This window comes from Poecilia mexicana, unplaced genomic scaffold, assembly GCF_051168715.1.
Source record: "Poecilia mexicana isolate PSO_F unplaced genomic scaffold, ASM5116871v1 scaffold_4, whole genome shotgun sequence".
NCBI classification, from domain to species: Eukaryota; Metazoa; Chordata; class Actinopteri; order Cyprinodontiformes; family Poeciliidae; genus Poecilia; species Poecilia mexicana.
Window position 1 is genome coordinate 5915067 of NW_028263373.1, and position 25228 is coordinate 5940294.

The 25228-nt window shown below is 39.1% G+C and overlaps 1 protein-coding gene across 1 annotated transcript in view; it reads left to right on the forward strand.

Annotated features, from left to right (window-relative positions):
- The first annotated feature begins 3629 nt into the window (after positions 1-3629).
- LOC106919634 (protein-glutamine gamma-glutamyltransferase K-like) overlaps positions 3630-25228 on the forward strand; it is a 31813-nt gene continuing 10214 nt past the window's right edge. Inside the window, exons 1-3 of the mRNA XM_014990123.2 lie at positions 3630-3696; positions 17553-17842; positions 17955-18146. Coding sequence (XP_014845609.2) covers positions 17554-17842; positions 17955-18146 — 481 coding nt within the window. The 5' untranslated portion in view covers positions 3630-3696; position 17553. The remainder of the gene's footprint in view (positions 3697-17552; positions 17843-17954; positions 18147-25228) is intronic.

The following is a 25228-nucleotide window of genomic DNA, read 5'->3' on the forward strand; positions in this document are numbered from 1 at the left end:
GCCAATCAAACATGGCGATGGTAGTTCTGCAGTAACAGGACGACTTGCAAGAATTCTGCTGCCAAATGCAAAGTTTTGGTGGAGGACGTCTGGCCATCATTGTTCTTTGGGCTGTGCAGAAAGACCGTGATACAAAGCACAACAACAACAAAAAATAAACTGATTTTAAAGACTTATCACCAGTCACTGCTTGATGGGAGTTGTCAATAAGGGTTGGAACAACCAGGCTTAGGTAAAACCATAAGTAATCCGTAAGGGTGGTGATTTTTGTTCAGGCTTCTGTGATTGATGCCTCAGAACCTCTACAGAGATGAGAAATCCTATACAAGAGGCAAGAAACTATTTATCATCCATAGCTTTTAGATATTTACTTTCCTACTTCTTCTTTTTCAATTTCCAATTGTTTAGCACCACACAGTTGGCTTTTAATTTGTTGTAGAGTGATTAAAAAAACTCCTGGAAATCTTTCAACTGTCTCCTGAGGCTAAGCGGTAACATCGGGCGAAACTCCAAACATCGAATGTTTGTAATAAACTAAACTGCACAGAGTCTTTGATGGTGTGCTTCTTCTTTTTTTATTTTTATGTAGCTCACGTAGGGTGTACGCAGAGGCGCAAAAAGTGGATATGCAGCGTATGCAACGCATAGGGGTGCAGCACCAGAGGGGGCGCCAAAACCCCGTCTGGAGGGGGCGACGCGCCGATTATGTTTTCCCATACACTTCAGCGCGCCTCACGCTCCTTCACCTCTTGCACATAACGAGGTAAATGTAGCGATTTTTACACTTCACGCGTCACCCCGGAGGGGCGCCGATTTATGTTTTCGCATCCACCTGAATAATGTGCAGTTGCGCCACTGGGTGTACGTCTTCAGTAGCAATGTGAATAACCTTAATTTTTCACTCACTACAGCACCAGGTTTAAAATCCAGACTGGTAAATTAAGACATGAACTCATAATGACCTCCTGTCTCCTGAGTTTCTTCGGTACATCTTGACCTGCCTTTTCTTCCAGAGTTAGCTAGGCAAGCATGTTGTGTTTTCCCCAGAGAAATACATAAACTTATAGGTTTTCATATGACCAATACATTTCTCTTTATTTAACTCATAGTTTTAAATTACAGACCTATTAGCAGCAATTTGCAAACGATGACTTTTAGGTCCAGGCTAACATAGAAGCTAGCATGCTCCTACTGGAACTCCAAGCTAAAACCTACAATCAAACTGGAGCACCAATAAGTCTTTTAGTAATATGTAAATGTGAGTTTTTTCAACAAAAAATGAAACACTAAAAGTATGCTGTGTGTCTGTGTCATTAGAAAGACAATACAGCACTCTAATTATGACTTCTTAATTAGTAGGTTTTCAAATCATGACAAAATTATTGCATTGTGTGTGTTAAAAGATGAATCTGCTAAGCCGTGAAGAAAAATGTACTGAATCAGTCACTGTGACATCATCCGAGTATTTCCTATCAAACTGAGAGGAAGACCGCTCCCTGTCACAAAGTGTGATATTTGTATGGTAGTGTGTGACTAATGTGTGGGCTTTTTTCCACAGGTCTGAGTTTGGGTGTCACAGTAGGAGGGCCGTGGTGAGAACAATTACCTTAATGATTTCATTCCATTCAGCAGCTTCATCACTGTCAACTTTAATATTACCTTAGCCCAGCAGAGGCCTGTTTATTAAATCCTTTTTTTTTTTTTAAATAAAAGAACATGTTATTTCCCTCTTGGACGTATTAATAAATGAAAAATTACATTACGTACAATGACAGACGTTTGATTATAATCATTTACAGAATCTGCCGTAATGGTCAGTGCCCAGAAGCGAGGAGATTGGTTTTTCATTGACTCACGAGGAGAAATGACAGCTTCTAGTAGACGTCTTCACAAAAAATGTAACTACTTTGGGTTTTTACTGGAGTCATTATGTGACATGCGGTTTCGGTTCACTTTAAAAACAGGAAATGAACGTGTTTTATTTATTTACACCTTTGGATGATAGATGAATAAATATACGTCAGCTTGATGTGCAAGTCCTGGACAGATATTGGACTGTTCAGCTTGGCAGGATTGGTGGAGTTAACTTAGTTAACTAGTTAATGTGGTCACTTTCCCTTGTCTAAACATATTTTGGATTGTGGCCTGAAACCTAAACCTTTGACTCATTCTATGGTCAAACATTTCTCTTGACTAAATTTTTTTCTCGTCAAACTTGATGGAGCGGGGTCTTCTTTCCTGATCGTCACTTTCTCAGTCCTTTCTTCACGGTGGACACGTCCTTTCCTTTTCCTACAGATCACAGTTTACACAGAAAGCCTGAGTTTTGTTAGTTCTCAGGTTGTTTTTGAGCAAACTAACTAATGTTCTGACAGCATTTCCAATGCGAATGTTCCGACATTATCCAGCTTATGTCGGAAAAAACACCATTTTTCAATTGTGGTGTCTCCATTAAGAAACGCAATTAAAATCACACATGAGTAAGTTTGCTCACTCAATAAGTCACTAATAAACATCATCCTCCAACTACTTCCTGTCATCAGTGGTAACATCTGTTTGTTGATCGTGTGGCTTTTTTGATGGGGAGAAAAGTGTTTCCATTGCAGTGGACATGGCCAATTCTTTTAATTGGCGGGTTTTCCATTTAGCAAATTTATTCTTGAAATGTCAAATTGTGCAATTATACGGTGGATGGAAATTCAGCAATAGTTCAGACTTGGACAAAGTTGTGTGTTCGCATAGAACAATGATCCCAAACACACATCCAACCTGTCTTTGCAGGCCGTCAGTACCGTCCCTAAGTTGCCTCCCAAAAGGTCTGACCTCAGTCTTCTAGAAAACGTTTGGACTGTGTGAGAAAACCAATGAATCTAAGTTTGCATGTCTGATCATAAAGGTGGTAGAAACATGACAGGATCTATTTGATAGACGGCAAACATGTGACTGACGTATCAACTGATAAAAGTATTCAGACCAAGTATTAGTGGAGTGCTGTGTTTAGACCTGTCCAGGGTGTTCACCTGCTAGACTGGCCTTTGATTAAGACAAGATGAAGGAACCACATTCCTAGCCTTAAACGAGAAGAAGAAAAACGTGTTCACAAAGAACGTGGCTGTGGCTGCAATGATAATGACACTGTCACGACAGAGACAGTTAACGTGGATACACTGAAAGTGAAAATATACACAGATATAGTGGAACGCTGCTGTAAAAGATGAACAGAAAAACATAACTTTATAATGGTGGTAATTCAACATAAGTCGCAGGAAAGCCTCAGACACTACGCTCCATTCTTTAAAACAAGAAACACGTGTGACTAAAGGAAACCTGACTTCTTCAGAAATCTGCACAAGTGAACAAATGGTTTCTGCAATCTGACACAGAATCACACTGATTTTTTCTTTTAATGAAGATACTGACTGACTGACCTCCTGCTCTGTCATCAGAGAAAACTCAGAAAAAAACAGGTTTCTTAATAAAAACAACAGCACTGTGTTTCTGTTCATGTGAACTGTGTAAGTGGCTGCTTGTTTCCATTCCTGAGTGATTTCTAATGTTGCTTTTAGAGTAGCACAGAGAAGGGTGTGTACTTGCAGTGCAGCCAAGTATTTAAAGGAGCCAAAGTGTTGGTTCGCTGCAAACAGCTTGTTTCTCCCTCCGGTCCGCATTGTTACGTTTCTGCTCCGAATGAACTGAGTGAGTTTCTCCGTTTTTATTCAGCTCCACTGCTAAACTTTTATCACATACTGTATTTGATCAGATGTCTAATCTAGAGTTGGCTCAGATTCACTTAGAGGCACTTATGTGTTTAAAAGTGAATTTCATGGCCAGCATGACTTTATTATTGCCTTTTTTATATGATGATGTATTGCTTTAACTATACATTACTCTGTACATTGGTGTTTGTGCTTTTACGTCGCCGTTTATGTTTAATTTGATGCGATTTTCTGAAATGAACTCCCATCCTTTATTCACATTTGCGCAAAGCGGCCACAGAGGGTATTTAAAGTGAACTTTGCTTCACAGAGAAAGAAGTCTTAGCAGGCCCTGTCTAAATGCTCTTTATTCAGCGGGGGCCGCTATGTGGTTGGCATATATGCTCCTCAAGCCAAACGGGTCACGGGTGCACGATGTTTGTGGGCAAATAATCTGACTTTTGTTAACAGCAGCACAACAGGACAACTGCTGATGGTGGTGAGAGAACAAAAAATTATTTTTTTTAATCTCAGGATCAGTTCAAGATGACTATTTACTTCATTCAATTTACAGTTTAAACATTTTTCTTTGAAAGAAAAGGAATAGAAGGATGGAAAAAAACCTAATGTGATCTAACCCTTCTCTTAAAAAGTCAATTTATTGAAACATAAGCAACTAGATATCAATTAACCAAACGTAGATATTTCTGTAAACAATTTAGTGACATATAAGAGGAGCTACATGAGGTAGCTGCTGTCACGTGTTTCATCATGACGGTGATGGGTTCAGGGGAACATGCGGGGCTCAGATGGGTTTATGAACGTCTTGCTGCTCGTTCATAAAAATCAAAAAAGTTATTTTTTGATTCTCAGCCTCTCAGTTTTGGTGGACAGCCTGAACTTTCAAGCTGCCAGGTCTGAGGCTGTATTGGCCTTCCTACTCCATCTGAGAGGTGTTAAAAGTTTGACAGAATTATTGATGATTTATAACCAAACTTTTTTATAACCCACTCTGACCTGCGTGCTGTGTTGGTCTCCAGCAAACCTCTGGTGCCTTCACAGAAACTTTTTTTTAAAGCAAATATAAAAACATTCTTTTGACTTTCATGTCCTGCTTTGTGTGGGTCTGTCAAATAAAATCTCAGTGGGTTAAAGCTTGAGATCTGGCCAAATTCAAATGCTTAAAAAAGAAAGAGTGGGTGAATGATTTTGCAAGTGGCGTCTGTGTAGCCTGGTAAAATCCAACACCTTTTTCTACGCTTTGTTTCAGACAGATGGTCTGGACTTTGGCTATTCAGATACGTGAAATTTGTTGAAGTTTTACATTTTTCCCAATCAAAGCGCAGCCAACATCGACTGAACGACTTAATTCTCTTCTCCCGGTGCCATCGCTGAAACTACCAGCAGGATACAAACCTAAAACAGCACAAAAGATCAATGACATCTTCTTGTTCGCTGACTGTTGAAATTCAGCTTGAGAAATCGATTTCAATGGGAGAAATCCCAGATGGAGCACTGAAAGGAGATGAGAATCCAGCTGGAAAGGAAGGCAGTGGTTTAATTTCTTTTTATCTCCTAATATTGATTCAAAGGTCCTTCAGAAACAATGTCAACGCGATACGTGGCGTAGGTCAGCAGAGAACGCGTTTTTCCTGCACCTTCACTGCAGCTGGGTTCCTTTATGTTATTTGGGACTTAACATCAATTTGTCTTTTCAGAAAGTTTAGTGAATGCAGCCTGATTAGACTGAGAGCAGGTGACTCATTCGCTGCAGAATGGTACATTTTTTTTTTTTTTTTAAACTTAAAAACAGTGCCACTGTCCTTGTGCTGCAAGGTCCGCTCACTGGCTGCCTTTGACTAGATTTCAAAGCGTATCACCGCCTCTTATGTCGAAAAATCAGCCAGCTGCTCCGGTACGCTGTCAAACCATCAGTGGAGAGACCAGGGTGGGGTTATGCTGAGCTGTGAGCGCTGCTGCAGTCATGCTGCCCTTCATATGGTTTTGATTAAGGCTTTTTCCTTTAGCTTACGGTCCAGGTTGTATTTTCTAGCTGTCCTTATTAAAATCTAATGCCACCTTATGATTGTGATTTGGCCACACAGACCCACAACTCCGACAGATGCACAAATGATTCATGATAATTCCTGCAAAAGAAAAATATCTGGTTTCTATAAAGGAAGATGGAGTGAGTGAGAATATGCTCAGGCAACTCATACGCACAATCTTTAACTGATTTAAGCTTCGTGTGGTTCAGTAGAAGCAGGAGGGGAGAAAAAAAAGTTGGAAAGTGTAACTTTTCTTGATTACGTATCTGTTTAATTATTTCTGGATGCTACGAATATCTGTAACAGTAGGGTGTAGGGATAGAAGCTCGGGGGGCTTTTGGAGCACCTTGAAAGGGAATTTATTACGGGAACAAGTGTTTGGAGATTATTTTGTTTTTCTGGCACCAGATGATAGTTGTCTCTTGCGTCACTCTGAGCACCAAAAGCCTGCCGCAGACCGATGTATCACGCTCCATCGATACATCTGTCGGTCTCTGTTGATCATCTCCACGCGAGGCATCAGGACCTAATAGACAGGCTGCGCGCTGCAGATAAGGCAGAGGTCGCTGTTATTTGTTGCTCACCCCGATGTCTCCTTTTTGCCTCGCAATATAAGTTAAGCAAATTTAAAATCCACATGGCGACACAAACAACTGAGTGCAGTTTTCATTCACGTCTCAGCTGTCAATAGGCACAAGAGGTAAGGATGGACAGTCAACGAGGAATACCTCGCTAATGCCAGGTTGATCACCATTTCATCAATAGAGATGATTTTCCACTGGATTACATCATCAGTCATTTTACAAGGACTGCTGATCAACCTCATTTGTCCATTAAAAGTGTCAACTTTGCATAAAAGTGTCATTACTTACAAAATAACACAAAGTTGGCGCTTTTAATGGACTTTTAATGCAACTCTGCATTAAAAGTGTCATTATTTACCGAATGACACTTCATAACAACAGTAATAAACATTCATAAAGACTCCTTCATGTTCATGACAGGTGTTATGTCATGATTATGCACACCCCTTCAAATAAAGGGTTACCAAAAAGCACCTTGTTGCTACAGTTCTGCATCATAACAACTGTTTGAAAGTAAAAAGTGAGCAGAAACTCTTCTAGCTGCATGACATCCCAGACCAGAGGGATTAATAATATTGTCTGTAAGTCCAAAGACAGTTGTGCAAAAGAGATCAGTAGATATATTTAGACCAGCCCTGTCTGGTACCAGCAACAATGCCAAGTTCAAAGTTTCTTCAATCCTCTTACTTCCACATTCTGATCCTCAGTGAGAACGTCAGCTGGTTGTCTTCAGCACGTCTGGATGCGCTGAGTTGCAGCCATGTGGCCGTCTGGTTCGCTGTTTACGTTAACCAGTTGAACAGATGTACCTCATAAAAGAGCGACTGAAACGTACATATGGGATGAATACTGATGAGTTGGTGAACAAACAAAATCAAGAGGGAATTAATATTCTGAAAGGAACGGTAGCATAAAGTTTAACTTCAGTGTTTTATTTAAAAATGTTCATGCTTCAGAAACTAAGTTAAAATTATCCCCTGAATGAAATGATTCAACACTTGTATTTCAGTGTGCATTAATGTGGAGCTGTTTCAGGATTTTCTTTTTTCTACATTTTACAGCCACTGGGTTCCTGTAGCATATTATCTTGGAGTAAAACATATTCGATATTACAGCTCTTAAGTGGTGCAGTAGTTTTACCAACATGACAGGCCGCCAGGTTATTTTGACATGTAATTTGCATTTAAAGCAGAACGAGGTTGAAGTTTTTTTTTTTTAAATTATGTTTTCTTTCTGTGTAAGACAGATGAAAGGTGTGAGATTAGGTGACATGAACCCACGCTGTTGTCAATGAAACAGAGCTGAAAAACTGCAGTTCGTTACATAGAGTAGGTTATCTTAGGGAGGGGGTTTTGTGTCCAAAAATGTTTCCACTTCACTTAAAGAACAAAGGCACCAAAGCAGATATATTTAAATTCCTCTCATTCATTGAAGAGTATCTTAACTTCACATTCAGTAAAAATGTGCCTCTAATTTCCTATTGTCAGTAAAGGTACACAACATCATTGTCATAAGAACTGTTTATGTTCCAGTAAAACTGTGTTTAAATAGAAAGGCCACACCCATTCACTGTTAAAAATACCATTGGATTTCAGGCTTATTTCATGCTGGTATGAACATGTTCATAATGACATGTTGAACTCAAGGCTTAATCTGACCGAATCTGGAGATGTGAGCTTGGTTTGTGAAGTTAGAGGCATGAAACTGTGCACAGGTTTGCCTGCTTAACTAATGAAGAAGCGACGAACCAATTCGCCTCGCACGTCAGTGAAGAGAATCTTATAAAACTATCAATCTTTTCTTTCCACTTGACATCATATTACCATCAAAATAATTCAGTTTAACTGTTCCAACCATTTCAATGATATATAGAAACCAGTGCCAAGGCATTGCCAGTGGTTCTTATGACCAGTTGACCCAGTCATAAAGGTTATGAACCTTTATGACCCGTTCGTTCATAAACCTTTATGAACGAACGGGTCAATCTCAGGAGCTCAGTGAATTCAGCGACAGGGTGCTGCCTGAGCAATATGTCCAGACATGAAATCCACTCACTGCTAAATATTTCACAGTCAACTGCGAATGGCGTTATAACAAAGTGATGGGTGATAACAGCGAATCAGATACAGGGTGGTATGGCAAAAACGACAGGGTCGGGTGAACGGGCGCCAACTTTCTGCCGTTTCTAAAGAACCTCTAGATTTCATGTGGCATTCAGATCACCTCTAGAAGAGCACATAGAGGGATACTGACAGCTAGCCTCATATTTCCAGGCGGTGCAAAGTTTCGGATGCGGTGGTGTAAAGCTCATTGCCACTGGACCGTAGAACAGGGGTGACATGTTCTGTGAAGTGAATTATGCTATCTCTGTCAAAGGAAAAAATCTGGGTTTGGCACTTTTCAGAAGAACAGCCCTTGTATGGCTGCTTGGTGTAACAGGGTAAACATTGATGTAGATGGTGTGAGGCTGTTTTCCTAGGGTTGGGCTGCGCCTTTTCATTCCAATGAGCATTAAATGGTCCTGCACACCAAGAGAGTTTGACCAATTAAATGTTTCTAACTTTGGATGACCAGCTTCTGTTTCAACATGACTGCAAAATAGTTCACAAAGCAGGGGCATTGATGAGCTTGACTGATCCACACAGAATCCATATTTCAACCCAGTTAAGTCTCCTTGTGATGAATTACATAACCTTTGTCATGAATTGCTTGACCTTTTGGAAGACTTACTCTGAAAACATGAAGCAGCTGCTGCTGTATGGGGTGAACCAAAGGTGATTCTAGTATAGGATGTTACTCAAGGTCACAAGTGTCCGAAAACAGGAGAGCAGATGAATTTGGTGATATAGCACATCTAAAAGTACGAAATGTCTGACACTGATAATTCCAGAGACAATCTCCATCAGATTTTGAGGGATCCCAATGTGAGTCTATAGTGTCTCCACTGGTTTTTGTGGTCTTATCCCAATGGGACACGCCTGGAAAACCATTCAAAGGGAGGCACGTAGGCATTACATGAAATACTTCTGCTGTAGAGCAGTAGCTTTACTCCAGGCTCACGGTATCTCTCGGGGTTTGGGTTAGCCACGTGTCATGTTCTTATGGTCACCAAAGGTGAAGTTTGGAAAGCAGATGGACGAGTAAAGGGTTTCGTTTTCAGCTCATCGGTCCATCGCTAGGGACGACAGTGGCAAATGTGGTAGGAATTCGTCCTGCAATTGGTGGGTTGCCCAGTTGTTGTGTCCTTGTTCATGTGGACACAACAACAGGGGTGCCAGGGGTGATAGCCTCACCCCTATATATATATATATATATATATATATATATATATATATATATATATGTATATATATATATATTTTTTTTTTTTTTTTTTTTTTTATTTTTTATTTTTTTATCAGAGTCAATAAATTTGTCATGGTAAGCTGCTCAGCGATACAGTTACAGGCTCATGTGCCGCAGCCCCCTGGGAGCCATAGAAACGGTGCCCTCTTTAGTTGGCCTGTAACACAGCAGATGACAGACTGATGCGACTCTCATCTCCCGTCACACAGTCCCACTCCTCGCCGCTGTGCGTCCTCTTCATCCTCGTCACACACACAGTTCAGCATTCACCGGGCAGATTATTTGAGGTACAGTTGAGGAGTTTTTTTTTTTTTTTTGGATGTAAGGTGCCCAGTGAGCAGACTAATCGCAGCCTGTGGATGCAGCTTCATTCCATGCTGAATTTCTCATCAATCTCACACGTCTGGCGCCGAGGCGAGTGCTGCGCAGAGGATCCACCCCGCCGACTTAATTTAACTCTAAAGGCCAGGCGATGTTTAGTCAAACAATTTTCAGCATGGACAGCTCTCCGTACGGCCAACACAGTCAACTGATAAGGAAAAATGTTCTAACAAATGCTGCACAGATGGTGGAAAGAAATCATAGGAATAAGTCAACTGTTATCTTTAAAAGCTGTGCTTCAGATCACAGAGGCAGAATAAAAAAAGCTTTCATTTTACACTTAACCGTTCGGTAAGCTTTCAGAGTCCAACGGAAAGAGATAAACGTTCAATAGGGGATTAATCTTTGCCCCGACGATTGACCGTCTTCTCATAAGAAGCAGCCTCTCTTGTAGAACAAAACACAAGAACAGTCGTCGAATCCGCTCTCAGAACGAGCGCACAACTAAAATGAATCCTTCGTCAGATCGAGAGAAGCAGTAATTTATCATTTTGATAAAAGAAAAAAGGGAGATTCCTTATGGTAACAACATGTCATCCAGAAATCTCCACATCAGTGCCGCGGGAATCAGGCAGAGAAATACTAATCACACTTGAAGATAAAAGATTTAGAGCCAGAAAATGAGTCAGACCACGGGATCAAAGAGCCATCAGAGAGGTACGATGATCAAACAATGTCTGGATCCAGAATCGGTAAACGGCAGCTTTAAGAAATCCCTCATGAAAAAAATAAAACAAAAACAAAAGATGTTTCATCAGGATTATAAAGCCCAAAAGAAAAAGCTTACAAATTGTAGAGCAAAAATAGAGTAAATAATACCAACAATATTAGTAAGACTTAGCTGATGAGAACATCCTGGAGTAGATCCAAGATAACTTTCTGGCAAAAAAAAAAAAAAGAAGGAAGTAAAAATTCCTTGAGTTTTTTATGTATACATGAATATAATTTATGTAATAAATGACTAAAACATATTTTGTCACATGACGTTATTACAATTATATTGACATTTAACAAAAAACAGGTCATTCTATTCAGAAATGTTAAAATATGTCAACAATTAAGTGCATATTTAAATACGTATAAATATTGTACAGTTATGTCTGCATGTAACCATTTATTTCTGTGTTGTGTACACTAAAACTACTTCAGCTAATCCCATATCTGCATGAAAAATACCCTGACATCTGATTGGTTAACTTGGCCCATCGAGCCAATAAAAGAACAATTGTACTGATTAAATTGATTAAGTGTTAACTGTATTTAGTTTTCAAACTGTGGCACTTTTGGATCCCCATAAAAAAAAAAAACGACGACAGAGACAACCAGCACCAAAGAATAAGAAAATGTAAACCCAGTTTTAGTTCAGCCACCAGTAACAGATCATCAAACTTCGTCTGTGTTTCTAACATCACTCAGGGAGAAACAGCCCCATCTAGGTTAATTGGACATTTTAACTTAAACTTTTACAAGAATTACGCTACAGGAAGCCGATCTGTTGGTTAACAGTGCTGTGGATCTTATTTAAATCCATTTTTCTGTCTGGATCAATTCACACTCCACACATGCGCTCACATTACCTAGGCAGAGTATCCGTGCCCCGCTTTCTCCAATGTTATCTGAAAATTTCATAGAACCTTTTGCGGATCAATAAATAATCACTGCACTCTTCCATTCAACTAATCCCAGCCTTTCAGGATTTATAAGTCAGGCCACTGAGACTGTCTTTGAAGGAGGGCTGCTTTATTGATCAGTGAACCCAGACGAGCTTCTATCTCCAGCTTTTACTGTCACAGTTTTCCCTCTTTTAAAGGCATTATGTATTTTCCAGGCTCAGAGTTCCATTTTATAGCACAATCACCTTCAGTTTTTATAAAAATGCTGTATTAAACATGACCTAAAGGAAATTTGAAGTCCTAATTTGACGCCCTGAAATTGGGCATCTGTCTCTTTAAGAAGCTCCTGCTCTTTCAGACACCCCGCCTTTAGCACTGACAGCATAACACTGCTTAGAACTGTTCTTAGGAACGTTGGACTGACGAGAAGTTCATATAATGAGCTCAGCAGATGCAAAGTTCCACCAGGTGTTTGTTGACTCCTGCTGCCGCTAGTCTGGAGGAGCAGAGTGGAGGAGGCACATGGAGAGGCCTCCTCTGTGGAGCGGAGATTAGCCTGGAGTCCAAGGAGCAAGCGTTTCGTCATGCCTGAATGGTTGCCACGGGAGATTCAAGGATTTCTCAAACATTTGTGAAAATTTAAAGCAACACACAAGCGTATTTTTGTTCAAAGAATAACTTTAGAACACCCCTTTAAACTTTTGATTATTGCACTTACTATAGTTGTTTTTTTTTTTTTTGAGGAGTTATATTTTATTGCAGCAATTTCCTGACTTATTTCAATAAGTCTCTTGTCTTGACTAAATTAGCCTCTTCTTATACAAATAGATATTATTTCTAGTCTTGTGACAGATAGAGTGAAACCTGTGAGCAACTACCAGTCCTACATTTTTACATGTAAACAGCGTCTCACCAACACGTGCAAATGGCCTCAGTTTTTACATCTTCCAACCCGAAACCATCCACTCTGGTGCCGCTCCCCGTCGATAACGTGTTCATTCACCCAGCAGAACAAGCAGGAATAAGGTGGACAGTGTGAGATGAGCCAACTGCAGAAAAAGGAAAAAATAATTTAGAGCTTTTTACACACCTTCACCAGGGGAGTCAGCATATCTGCAGGGCATTGTGAGTAAACCATGCAGCGCATTAAATCAAATTCAATAGAGCTATTGTTCACAGCAGCTAATACCAGCTTTAAGATGTTGGGGGACAAGATTCACCTTTTAAACATTTTTGCTGCTTCTTCACTGGCGTGTCTGTGTTAAAAACAAACAGCAGCAAAGAGCTTTGCGACTGGGTACCAGATGAGCAAATTGGAGTCTATTTTACATTTTCGGTGTGTAGGATTACTTTTAATTTATGATTCCTGAAGGAAAAAACAACAATGTACTATAATCAGCAGTGTCAGTTCTGTTTCTTTGGACTGTCTGCTCTCGTCTGTTTCATAAACCGTATGACGTTGTCGGATTGGAAGATTGCTGTTTTGTCAGGTTCGTTCTCAGCTCGTCTGTCACCAGAACGCCACAATCCTGAGCTGGGAGGGGGACTTCCTCCTCCCGGCTACGGCGCACGCCTGCTGATTCTCCCGCCTGACACAGATTTATTGGTATGTGAATAAGCCGTGAACTCACTGTCACTTCCGTTGCTTCGTCTCAACCTGGTTGGGTGTCACATTCCCAGAGAGGAATGTTCTCATCGTGTGTGGGAAACGGTTTCGGTCGGTTCAAGGATTGGTCACGACACGGGAAGACAAAATGCTTTGGTGCTCGTATAAAGACAGTTTGTGTTTAACTTCCCCTCTGCACGGGTCAGTCACCAGAAAAAAAGCTGAGTCGTAAAAAAAAAGGGGTCCTGTTTGACAAAAAAAACAACAAAACAAAGTAATTCACATGTAAAAAGCAAGAAATGCTTTAAGTTTCTTGTGACGTAATGTCTGCTGTGAATCTTGTTGCACCTGCCACAACAGCACCATTACTAGAAAACCAAGCAGCTGTTTGTTTTACTAGTTGAACACGATTTCTGTTTGTCTTTCTCCTTTCTGGGACACGGAAGGTGTTGCATAATGAATGAAAAATATCTGTGACACGCTGATTGACAACGCCGTGCGGTTCGCACAGTTCCCCTTTCTTCCAACACGTCGTGCTGAAGTCACGTTGAATGAAGTGAAATATGCTTTCCAATGAGGCTTGGAGACTAAAATTACCTTCATACAAGAACCTTGAAGCAGATGAGAGAAATACTTTTAACTAGTCTCACATTCCTGTGTTGAAATCTTTGGTGCCACTTTCCAGCAGGGCTTCATAGATGGCTAATAAGTAGTTTATAAATATGTCATCTATAAACGTTTTATAAATCATTAATAACAGTTTATTGTTCATTAAGTAAGGGTGACAAGGAGAATATATGCTAAGGAGAACTATGCTTACTGTTCTTACAAAGTAGTGGAAAATCATCATATTTAAATCTATTGAGTTCGACTTTATTTTCATTCTTCATTACAAGGCTGCAGAAGTTTATTTATTTATTTGTTGTAAAGTTGTAAAGTGCCTGGCTGTAATGAAGCGAGTCATGGGAACCCTGGAGATCTAAACTTCTTTTCATTTTGTCTTTGTTTTTCCTCATTTACTATTTGAAAATAACAGTTTTTTTTTATCCTTCAAAAGGAAATTTCTCAGAAATATCCAAGAAACAAGAACAGACCAGTTTGATTTTAAAAGCTGCACTCCTCGATGTTTGAGAAAACCCACTGGAGGTTTTCACACCGACGAAAATTCTCGACCCCGATACGCGCGTGATCCGATCCACGGTTTGATGTTTTGCACCCAGTGATCGCCATGGCGATCTGCATGCGAATCGTGGCGCCTTCATCCCAAGAATGACCCAAAGTTTCACGAATCCGTTCTGACATTACGTAACAGCGAGATGAGCTTTGTGCCATTTAGTCAGACTCGGCCGTCTCCTCCGTCTCTCTGCTGCAAACCCGCCTCGAGTTTAAATGACAAACACTGCAGCTGGAAACAGTCAAAATCTCTACGCATGTGAAACTGTTGCACATTCTTTCACCTCCAGCTAAGTTTGGATACCACAGATGCTTTTGCAGCCCGACATGTCGAACGAGTTTGTGACTTGAACCCTTCAACTTCATGCACCGGCTACGATCTCATCGTTTATCCTCTTCAGACAGGATAAAAGTCATGTATTTATTTAATCACATATTCTTCAAGGACTTTTTACTTCCCCACTGAAGAGGAAAATATTAAGGAACAAATGACTGAGTGGAAAAATATGAAATAACATAAATATTATCGGTAGACTCATCTAAAACCAGGGCAACGCCCCTTCTGGACCATAGCTGCTCTTTCAGCTCCACTGCCTTCTTTCTGTTGCAGTGAGATTAGTTCATGAATGTCTCACTGAAGTTTACCCACGATGCATACGCAACATTCTCAGTAAAATATATCACGTTTTTATGCATCATATCTAAATATCTCCAAAGAGAATGTTAAATATGAACACTTCTACATGTTTATTCTTTTCAATTTATTCTCTAAAGTTATTTATTCAGGCCCTGCTGGTGATCACACAAACTTTCTTGCTTTAAATTAAAAATTGTGACTTTGTGTGAGCATAGAAACCGTTTCATTTGCATCTCCAATAGCACACTTTCAAAAAACAACTGATTGATTCTGAAGATGTTTTAAAGGTTCAGCCCCCAAAGTTCATGAGGTTTGTAATGTGGCATCAGCGAGAAGTAAATTATATGCAAAGTCTTAGTACATCCCTGGATTTACGTGCTGATGTAATAAATTAGTCTTTATAGTTCATTTCCATTTCCGTATTTTGTGTTATCAGTTTCAAGCCCAGTTAATTCATTGTTATCTTGCATTTATTTTTGATATCCAAGCAGAATAAGTTTAGCTTTCTTAATATTTAGAGGTGTTTATCTAAACCAAACCAAATACTTAAAATGTTCAGCTCCCTTTCAGCTCCTTGGCATTTTAAATAGTTAAAGATTTTTATCCAATCAATTGTGCAGTGGTTACATTTGTGCAGTCTGTGGAATAGGATTTTATTTAGTTCAATTTAACACTGCACTTGTTTTCAATCTCATAAAATTAACTTAAAAATACCTTAAAGCTGCAGTAGGTGAGTTTTATAAATATATGTATGTCACATATATTTATTTCTTAAAACTTTCTCTATGTCCTGACAGTATAATACAAGACAGATAGTCTGAAAATAAAATCAAACTCCTTTTTCTCCTCACTGTGGTCCTACTGCCATCTGCAGAAATACACAGAAACAATCAGTCAGAGTCAGAAGATGGTCTTACCGATGTCACAAGCTGCATTTTCTTTACAAATGTGTGGTAAACTTTTTCGCTAATGTCAGAAAAAACACAGTTTCGCAACTGTGGTGTTTCCACTAAATAGGAAATTAAATTAAAATCACACATGAATGCGTCTGAGCGGGTAAAACGTCATTAAAACTCATGGCGGCGACAGATTTAAACTCACACATTTGTGTTTCAGACACGGCGCTAGCGCTCGTCATCAGCCACCAGAGGAAAAGTTGGCGTCTTATTCAGGCATAGCTGTGGCAAGCCTAGAGCCTTTCTACCTCATTTACTGGCAGGTCTGCATGATTTCTGCATGCGCTGGCAGAAATTAAGAAAAGTAGAGCTCTATAACACAACCTTATCTCCCACTATATGCTAAGCTGGTGCTCCATCTGCGCTGATGAAGATTAACTCGCCTCAGCATGCTTATTTCTGAAAGTGGCCCCAACAAGAGGGCAGACTGGGCTGTTTTCTGTTTTACACGACTAATTATTTGTTTTATAATTATTTTTACCACTTGGATTAGAGCTTAGACTGTTCATAAATTTCAGTCCCAGAAAATGAAGGTGAGAATTTGGACAAGTGTGGCTCAGTGGGTAGAATAATCATCCTGCAGAGGGGAGAAAACAAAAAAGCTGTTTGTTTTTACACTCTGTATCCCAAATTACACAACATTCAGGACAGGCAGTGATCAGAACCGAGGCTCCAGAGTTGATGGTCCACAAAATGTGCTTCAGTTCTCCACTTTTGGACTTCAGCATTTTTAGACACGCCAAACGTGTGGGAAGGTAAACAAAGATGAAACAAAAAGAGACCGTGTGACAGCAGCTCAGGAAAGAGGTAAAAGTGGAGCACATCTTTCATCCACACAGAGGACGAAAACAAGCTGTGGACAAACAGAGGACAGGAAGTCAATAGATGAATCTGAGGCTTTCTGTGAAAAAGCGATTAGAGAGACAGTCGGGGCTTTACGACGTCCCCTTCCCCACTTTCAAATAAACTGATGCTTCACATGGATAAAAAAAAACAATGTCTGGCCAAGGCACAAAAGGCATAACCAGGCAGAATTCATCTATTTTGTTTATTTGTTTTTCACATTTAGTTTATGTATAGCTACAAAAATGTGTCTGTATGTTTGCTTTGTCATGACCATTTCAGGTGACAGATATTCACACCACCCCCCCCAAAAAAAAAAACACAATTGCATCTAACTATAATTTCTTCGGCTCAGAGAAAACATTTTGCATGGGAGTCTTCTGTAATAAAGCTGTCAGTCCACATCAGAGGATAATGTGTTGATTCAAAGAATTAAAAATGAAGCGAAACTCAGCTGCAGCTCCGAAGGAAAGCCAATTTCCTCTCTGCAGAAATTAATTGGACAATAAATTAGAATAGTTAGCTGCTGTAGTTTAATTAGATGTGATGATTTTTTTCTTCTTTTTGAGCATCAGCTGCGCCTGGAACCACTAAGAGAATTATGCTCAGCAGTATCTATTCAGAGAAACCTAATTGTTCTGAGTTTTTCTTCTTCTTGTTCTTCTTCTCAGGATGCCACCAGTGATTCACTCAGTCAGAGACCGCTCCGCCGTCGGTCGGTTCCCAACTGTCACTTTGCCGTTTGTGGAAGACGTGGAGGTGGAAAAAGAGGAACCGGCAGAGAATGACGTTAACAAGAAGAGCGCCTGTCTGCGGTGGCTGCGTAAGGCGTGTCCGTGCTGTTATAAACGGGCAGATGACGACGACGCCACGGAGACCGTGGTCACCGGGGTGGATGATCCAGATAAAGAGAACGAGGGAAATGGAGAGAAGCCAACCACTGAGGAAGGCAATCTAAATGGTAATATGAGAAAACACGTCTCAAGTTAAAATGAAAAAAAAAGTAAAATTTATACACAGCCACAAGTTTAACTTTCAAAGTTTTTTTTTGTGTGTGTGTGTGCTTTTCACAGAACTCCTTCTGAACGTCCGATCGATAGATCTGATGAAAAGCAAGACGGGAGCGAACCTGCTGGAGCATCACACCAACCTCTACCAGAGCGACAAGTTCGTCATCCGCAGAGGGCAGACCTTCCAGATGTGGATAACCTTATCTCGACCTTTTGACCCCAACACAGACAAGCTTCATCTGGAGCTGAAAACAGGTTGGTGGAATAAATCCAAACTCTAAATTCAAAACCACGACACGGATCCCAAAGGGAACTTGGGATTTTTGCAGCGCCTTGTCTAAAGCATTTATGTCACTCAGGGCTTTTTCTAAAAGATTTTTTTTGGCGCTACCGGCCCTGATTAAAACGGCCTGAGACCGGGAGTCAAACCAAGGACAACCGTGTCTGACTCTCTGCACCTGGTGCCTGAGCTCCACCGACTGAGCCACTTGGACTTTTTGTTTTGTTTTACGACATTGTAGCAACAGATCTGTAGCACACTGAATTTTATGTGCTAATGTTCAACCCTTCTTTACTCTGATACCTCTAAGTTAAATCTAATACAACCATTTGCTTCACCTATTTAGTAAATGATGCATAATTTGAAACGTGGAAGAAAAAAGAAAATATGGTTTTGAATTTTCCACCAATGAAAATCTGAGAAGTGTGTCAATCATCTCCCGAGACAGAACTACCCAAAGCTACTTTTCGTGTCTCCACCAACTACAGAATGAAATTATTTCCCTTTTATTTTTTTGACAAAATAGTTTGGTGCTACTAGAAGTTGAACCGTTTTGCTTTCTATGTTCAACCTTGTATATGTGGTTTTTTTATTATTATGTAGATTTCTACTGTCTAGATAGACTCCGTTCTCTGGTTTGGTAACTTGTGAAGGATTTGATTGGACAACATTGGTTCTCTAAAGGGAATGCACCACACACTTTTCAAATATCAATTTGTAAAGAAAACATCTAAAACCGTACATCCTAATATTCTCCACTTCCAGTTATTTTAGTCTTTCTGCTTGTCAATCGCACGAAATCCCAAATAAAAAAAGACATTCAAGAAGAAATAACTCAAGGTTCATAAATACATATGTGATCATACCAGCAAAAGGATTTCACAAAAGGAAAACGGTCTAAAAATGACATCCCTGTTAGAAACAACCCCCTCCCCCTGCTTGCTAATTAGCCGCGTTCTCCACCCTTAAACTTGACTCTTCAAAAGCCATATGTGAAACTTGGCTGGTGCTGCACAGCAACACGCGACTGCTGAGGTTTCTGCTGACAGCAGGCAGGGGAGGGTCAGATTAGAAAGAAGCTCAAGTATCATTTTCATAAAAAAAAAAGTCAGGCTTTACATAAATGGAAGAATCTCATGACTGCTTAATAATCTGGGTGGCGTTAAAGCAGACCGCAGCACGTTAAAGTGTTTGCACTATTCGAATAAAGAGGATTCTTTAAAACCTTTCATGAGGATGCGTCCTACGGTTTGGACGCAAATTCTCAACGTGGCGACTACTGGAGCCAGCTGAGCCACATCAGGTTTTATCAGAGGACAACGTAAAGCATGGATGCAAAGCAATTTATATATTAATCAAATGAGATGTTGACAAGAAGAGGTGATTGTGTAAGAAATGCCGTCTCCCCAACAAGAATCGGAAAAATGTTACTGTCGTCCCAATACAAAACATGAAAGATGTCTCCCTGATCGGGCTCTCAGCAGCAAGAAATGAATTAATTTGCGGTGGAGGCATAAATGAACTTGACTGCTTTGTGTTTTATCTGAGACAAAGAAAACGATGAAACATTAACAGAAAAAAAAAAAAGTTTTTCAACTGAACAGCTCATTACTTTCATGGACATAAAGTTGATTTTTTTTTTATAAATTTTTTGACAAAATGTACACTTACAATTGCTCCGCAGTTAATTCCTCTGTTTTAGAGTCAAAGCAGGAAGTGGTGCAGACACATTTTTCCTCCCCATAATGATTCTTGAGGCTCAGAAATCTGTGATGTGATTTTCTAACCCTGTCAGATTTAAGAGGGTCTTAAATGAGGGAGTCAGAATTGCTTTTGTTTTTTTGCGGTTAATTGCGGGAAATAATAAACAATCCGAGATGCTTTCTGCTAATAGTGCGCAAAACTATTAATTTAACTTTTTTTCTTTTTTGTTACTATTGTCACATTAAAACGTCAAACGTCACCGTATTCATCGAATAACGACATTGATCGTTGGGATTTTATGCAACAGAACAACACAAACAAGTGCAAAACAAAGGGAAATGGTTTTCCCATGTTTTTCACAAATACAAATTTAAAAAGTGTTAAAGTGCTTTTATATTCCACCCCGGGAGTCATAATTTTGTAGAACCACCCTCGGCTGTAATTATTGATTTATTGTTTTTCTCATTCTTCTTCCCAAAAACAAGAGTGTGCTTTGATGTAAACCACAACCTCTGGTTGGCTGGACGCTCAATGTCATCAACCGATTAATTAATCTAGTAATTTAGAACAGAATATAAGATAATCATAATTTACTGTGGTGGAGACAGACGCAGAGCCGGCCCAAAGAATAAGTGAACTACTACTAGATCTATAGGTCTAATTTTTTTTAGACTTGTTAAATAATATTTTCATTTTATTTCACATTTCAGCGTGAATGAATTAAAATATTTTAACTTGTTTCTTTTTTTTTAATTTAGGAATTTGGCAAATTTACCTTGTAAAAGTTCAAAGAATAATAATCTCCTGATCAATTGGATACAATACGTTTCATATTTTATTTGTATTGGAGCTTGGAAATAGAAACTTAAAAAAAAAGAGAATGAGGCTCCAACTTAAAAAAATAGTGTTAATTAGTCACAAGTAATCAAATAAAGTTTGTCACACTTACTTTATAAGTGTGACAAACATGACAACTTTATTAAGTTGTCATGTCTAACATGACAACTTGATAAATTTACTTGGATAAATTTAATTTGATTCATTGTGACAAGTTAACATGATATGTTTAAGTTGTATCACTTGTTTGCATCATTTAAATAAAGTTGGCAAAGAGGGGCCCCATAATGAACTTCAGCCCGAGGCCCCCCACACCACCTTGGGCCGGCCCTGTCAGATGGATAAACACATCAGTATGTGCATCATGCCACTCCCTGTAAATAAATAATCTTTTTCGGTTTCATGTTAAATATGGAAGCCTGAGTAAGCTGCACTTCATTAAAGGAGTAAGTGAAATTTATGATGGAAAAAATATGCATTTACTCAAAATGGCAATATCAACCCTTCGTTTTTAACTAGATGACTTTGTTTGAGGTCGTCACTTTAAAAAAAAAGCCGAACCGACGCTCAAAGAAAAAGACTTGCTTACCTTCACGTCTTTAAAGTTTCATAGTTTCATCTCCTTGCTTATTTTACAAAGACAGGCTAATAAACGGGTCGGATGTATCGGCCTTTGCATTCCAACCACGTTTCAGACTAAGTGTTTAACATTAATTAGTATCACAGGTACCGTCGAGCTTTTCATCAGTGATTCAGGACATTTAAAAGGAACAAGCTTCCTGCTGGGTCATCTGGCATCGTGGCGCGCGGCACACTGAACACAAACCTGAGCAAAGGCAGACGAGAGCTGCTTAAGGAGCTCAGGAGGAAGATTATGGATCGTTATCTCAAACAGATAAATGTGGGACGGTTGGTCACAAAAGGTAATTTCAACCCGGGGTTAATTAAACAAACCCCATCCTTTGGAGAAGAAGAAGAAAACAATCTGAATCCCTAAACGCTGAGCGCCACGTTTAAGGTTCGCCTGTAATAATCCGATCATCGGCCTGGTTTTGAGCCGTGTAGGTTGCGGGGATGAAAAGACAAAACGCCTTCAGAGGGCAGGCTACCGTTCACCAAAACGGACGATGACAAGTACAAAAGTTTCTGGGAAAATCCGAGACGAGATCTTAATCTGACAAAACGACGTCGAAAAGCGTTCAATCCAGCCGCAGCCTGACCTGTGTGTTCATCCAGATGTAGAAACTTCAGTGATTTATGGCAGGATGGCTTCCATTTAATGTAAAATAAACTTTTTGTTTCTCTCCAGATCATAAGTAAACCATCAAAGGAAAAGTTTGATTTGAATATGTAAGAAGGAACAACTAAAAAAAAAAAAAGGCTGTAAATAATTATAATTTTACTTATAATTATAATCTATCAGTTTTGGCTTAATTACAAATCAGTCATGTTGTTTTTGGCCATGTTTGAGCCTCTGTATACTCCTGTTAGCGATTACTCTATTACTAAATCAGTTGACGATCATGTCAATAATCAATCCACGACGATTAATCGTCCCAAACCACATAAAGTTTTCATCAACTTGTTTGCATTCGTGACGCTACCAACAAACATGGCTGCACAACACACGCTGCATCACGACTTAGAAGGCTTCTGACAAACCGGCGGGAGAATTAAACGCTTGTCGCCGCGATTCCTGCAGCACATCGAACGTTTTCAGCACAAAGGGAGAAGGACCTACACTCTGCCACATACAGTAAATTTACATAAAAGGGGAAGAGGCAGAGGAAGGAAGGGGGACTTTTGGTTACCATTGGTAACGGCTCTGTTGCTATGCTCCTGGGTTTTAAAGATACAGTTGTTTGGTGTGTTGCAGACCCAAGAATCTCAAATGTCTGCTCAAAATGCTCCCAGTAGCAGGTGTTGCAGACCTAGCTGCTCGTGTTTTTTTTTTTTAACCCTCCCTCTGCCTGGTGTTGACTGCAGACAGATATAGAGCTCTCAATTACAGCCAGAGCGCTGGATGGGAGTAATTACACCATGTCTTCTACTGTAAGGAAGGATCTGTCCAAAGATGGCAACATTCTCTTGTTTAGTTTTTCAGAAAAAACAGAAGAAATGTATTACAATGATTCTGTTAAATTTTGCTCTTTTATACGTAAATTATGACGTCACTCAGGAAGTGTCCTCTGTCATGATCAGGCAGAAAGAAAAAAAAAGTACCTTTAAGGATAAGACATGTTTAGTAAATAACATGTGACAAACTAATGTAAAGAATAATAATAAATAAATAACACAGCCACTGATTTTCCTGTTTGCCAATTTTACTTTATATAGCTATATATACACTGCTCAAAAAAATAAAGGGAACACTCAAATAACACATCTTAGATCTGAATGAATGAAATATTCTCATTGAATACTTTGTTCTGTACAAAGTTGAATGTGCTGACAACAAAATTACACAAAATCATCAATGGAAATCAAATGTATTAACCAATGGAGGCCTGGATTTGGAGCCACACACAAAATTAAAGTGAAATGTTCCCTTTATTTTTTTGAGCAGTATACATATATAGCTATATATATATATATATATATATATATATATATATATATATATATATATATATATATATATATATATATATATATATATATATATATAAAAAGTCCTTGTTGGTGAGTTCTCAGTCTCATCCGTCCCTCATTCAGCTCCTCATTTCTCATTTCTCGGACGCCTCCTGCTTCCCCCGTTGAATTCTTTATTTATAGGAAATGACATTGTTTGTGGATTTACACTGGAGTTAAAAATGTCAATGAATCCGGCGATAAACAAACCTCTGATAAAAACTGCTGATAAAGCTACTTTTTGCAATGCTTTTGAAAAACGAATCTTCCTTTTTTCTTTCCCCAAAGCATTTCACGCAATTAGCCGATCTGTACGGCCAGTCAGATTTAATTTAGTGAAGTTGTTTCTTCCTGCCTGTTGTCTATTTAGTCTTCTGCCTCTCACGTCTGGAGCTCTCTCTCTCTCTCTCTCTCTCTCTCTCTCTCTCTCTCTCTCATTTCCCCCTCCTTCCATCTATTTTTGTTCCAATCCGGTGAACTCACCTACGACCAATTTTATGTCGCTTATGCTTTCTTACCTGTATAATGTTTTTAAAAAAAATTAAGCTCCTACGTATTTGGGAAGCTTGGTTTAACCAGCTGACTCATGTAAGTGAGTGTGTGTGTGTGTGTGTGTGTGTGTGTGTGTGCGTGTGTGTGCGTGTGTGTGTGCGTGTGTGTGCGTGTGTGTGTGGGGGTGTGTGTGTGTGTGTGTGTGTGTGTGGTCATTGTTTGCTTTGAAAAAGCAAAAATAAAACATTATCCTAATTTCTGCGCCTGGCGCCGACATGCCTGTTCTGCTAATCGCTGTGCGTTGAGTTTTAACAAACGTGCTGATGCTGGTTTTGTTCTCAGTCCGGACTGGTGTTCAGGTAATTGTGGAAAACTTTTTTCCTGGTGTATAAGCAAATCTATGAGACAAAGAAAACACGAGTAAACACAAAGAGATGTTTTTAAATGATGGATTATCAAGTAGAAGAAGTGAAATAAGTAAAATAAATTGTCCAAACCAAACAGAGTGTCATAAGGTTCTGCAGAGATCTGCTAACGAGCCATTTGTTCATTCTGGTGCGTCTGACTGTAAGTAATTACAAAGTTTATCATAATAAGCTTGAAGTCTCGTTTGTCAGGTACCTGAAAATATTTAAAAAGCATTTGAGCATGCCGGTTTTTAACCAGGAATTAAACATACTTTACTCATCAAGCCCACATTTCTGTTTGTAGAAATTGGTTTGATCTGATATTCTAATTTAAATTGTCATGCTTTTATTAGCAGTATGCAGAAAATCACCATAATTAGCAGGAATAAAGGCTTTCAAACCTTCAGCTGCGTGTAATTAATCTACATAATGGGATAAACTTCCTGACTTTCCCATAACATTTTCATTTATTGAATGTGTTTGTTACTGCAGAAACAGCTGTGCTGCTCAGTTCAGTGGACAGATTATGCATTGCATTTTCCCCTCTGACATGATTACGCATTTATTTTAGCCCTTAGTTCTTATTTACAGAACTTTCTTGAAACAACATGCAGGAGTGCTGACATATTGCTGAGAGCCTGCAGTCGCTAGCAGCATGTCGTGAAGAGTGTCATAAGCAGACAACATCAAATATACAGTACGTGTGAGATAACAGAAAAAAAACAAACTAAACACTAAAGTTAAAAAAAAAAAAAATATATATATATATATATATATATATTAGGTCTATCTGAAAATGCTACCTACAGTACAACTTCAGAAAAGTATTTTATATATATTTATGTATATTTGTGGTAGATTTTTAAAGTGTGCATTGTAAATATACGTTTTTAAACATACTATATATCTTTTTTAAATATATATATTTTATTTTATTTTTATATTTCATATAAAAGTACAATTTTATTTAAGAAAAATGCAGCCTG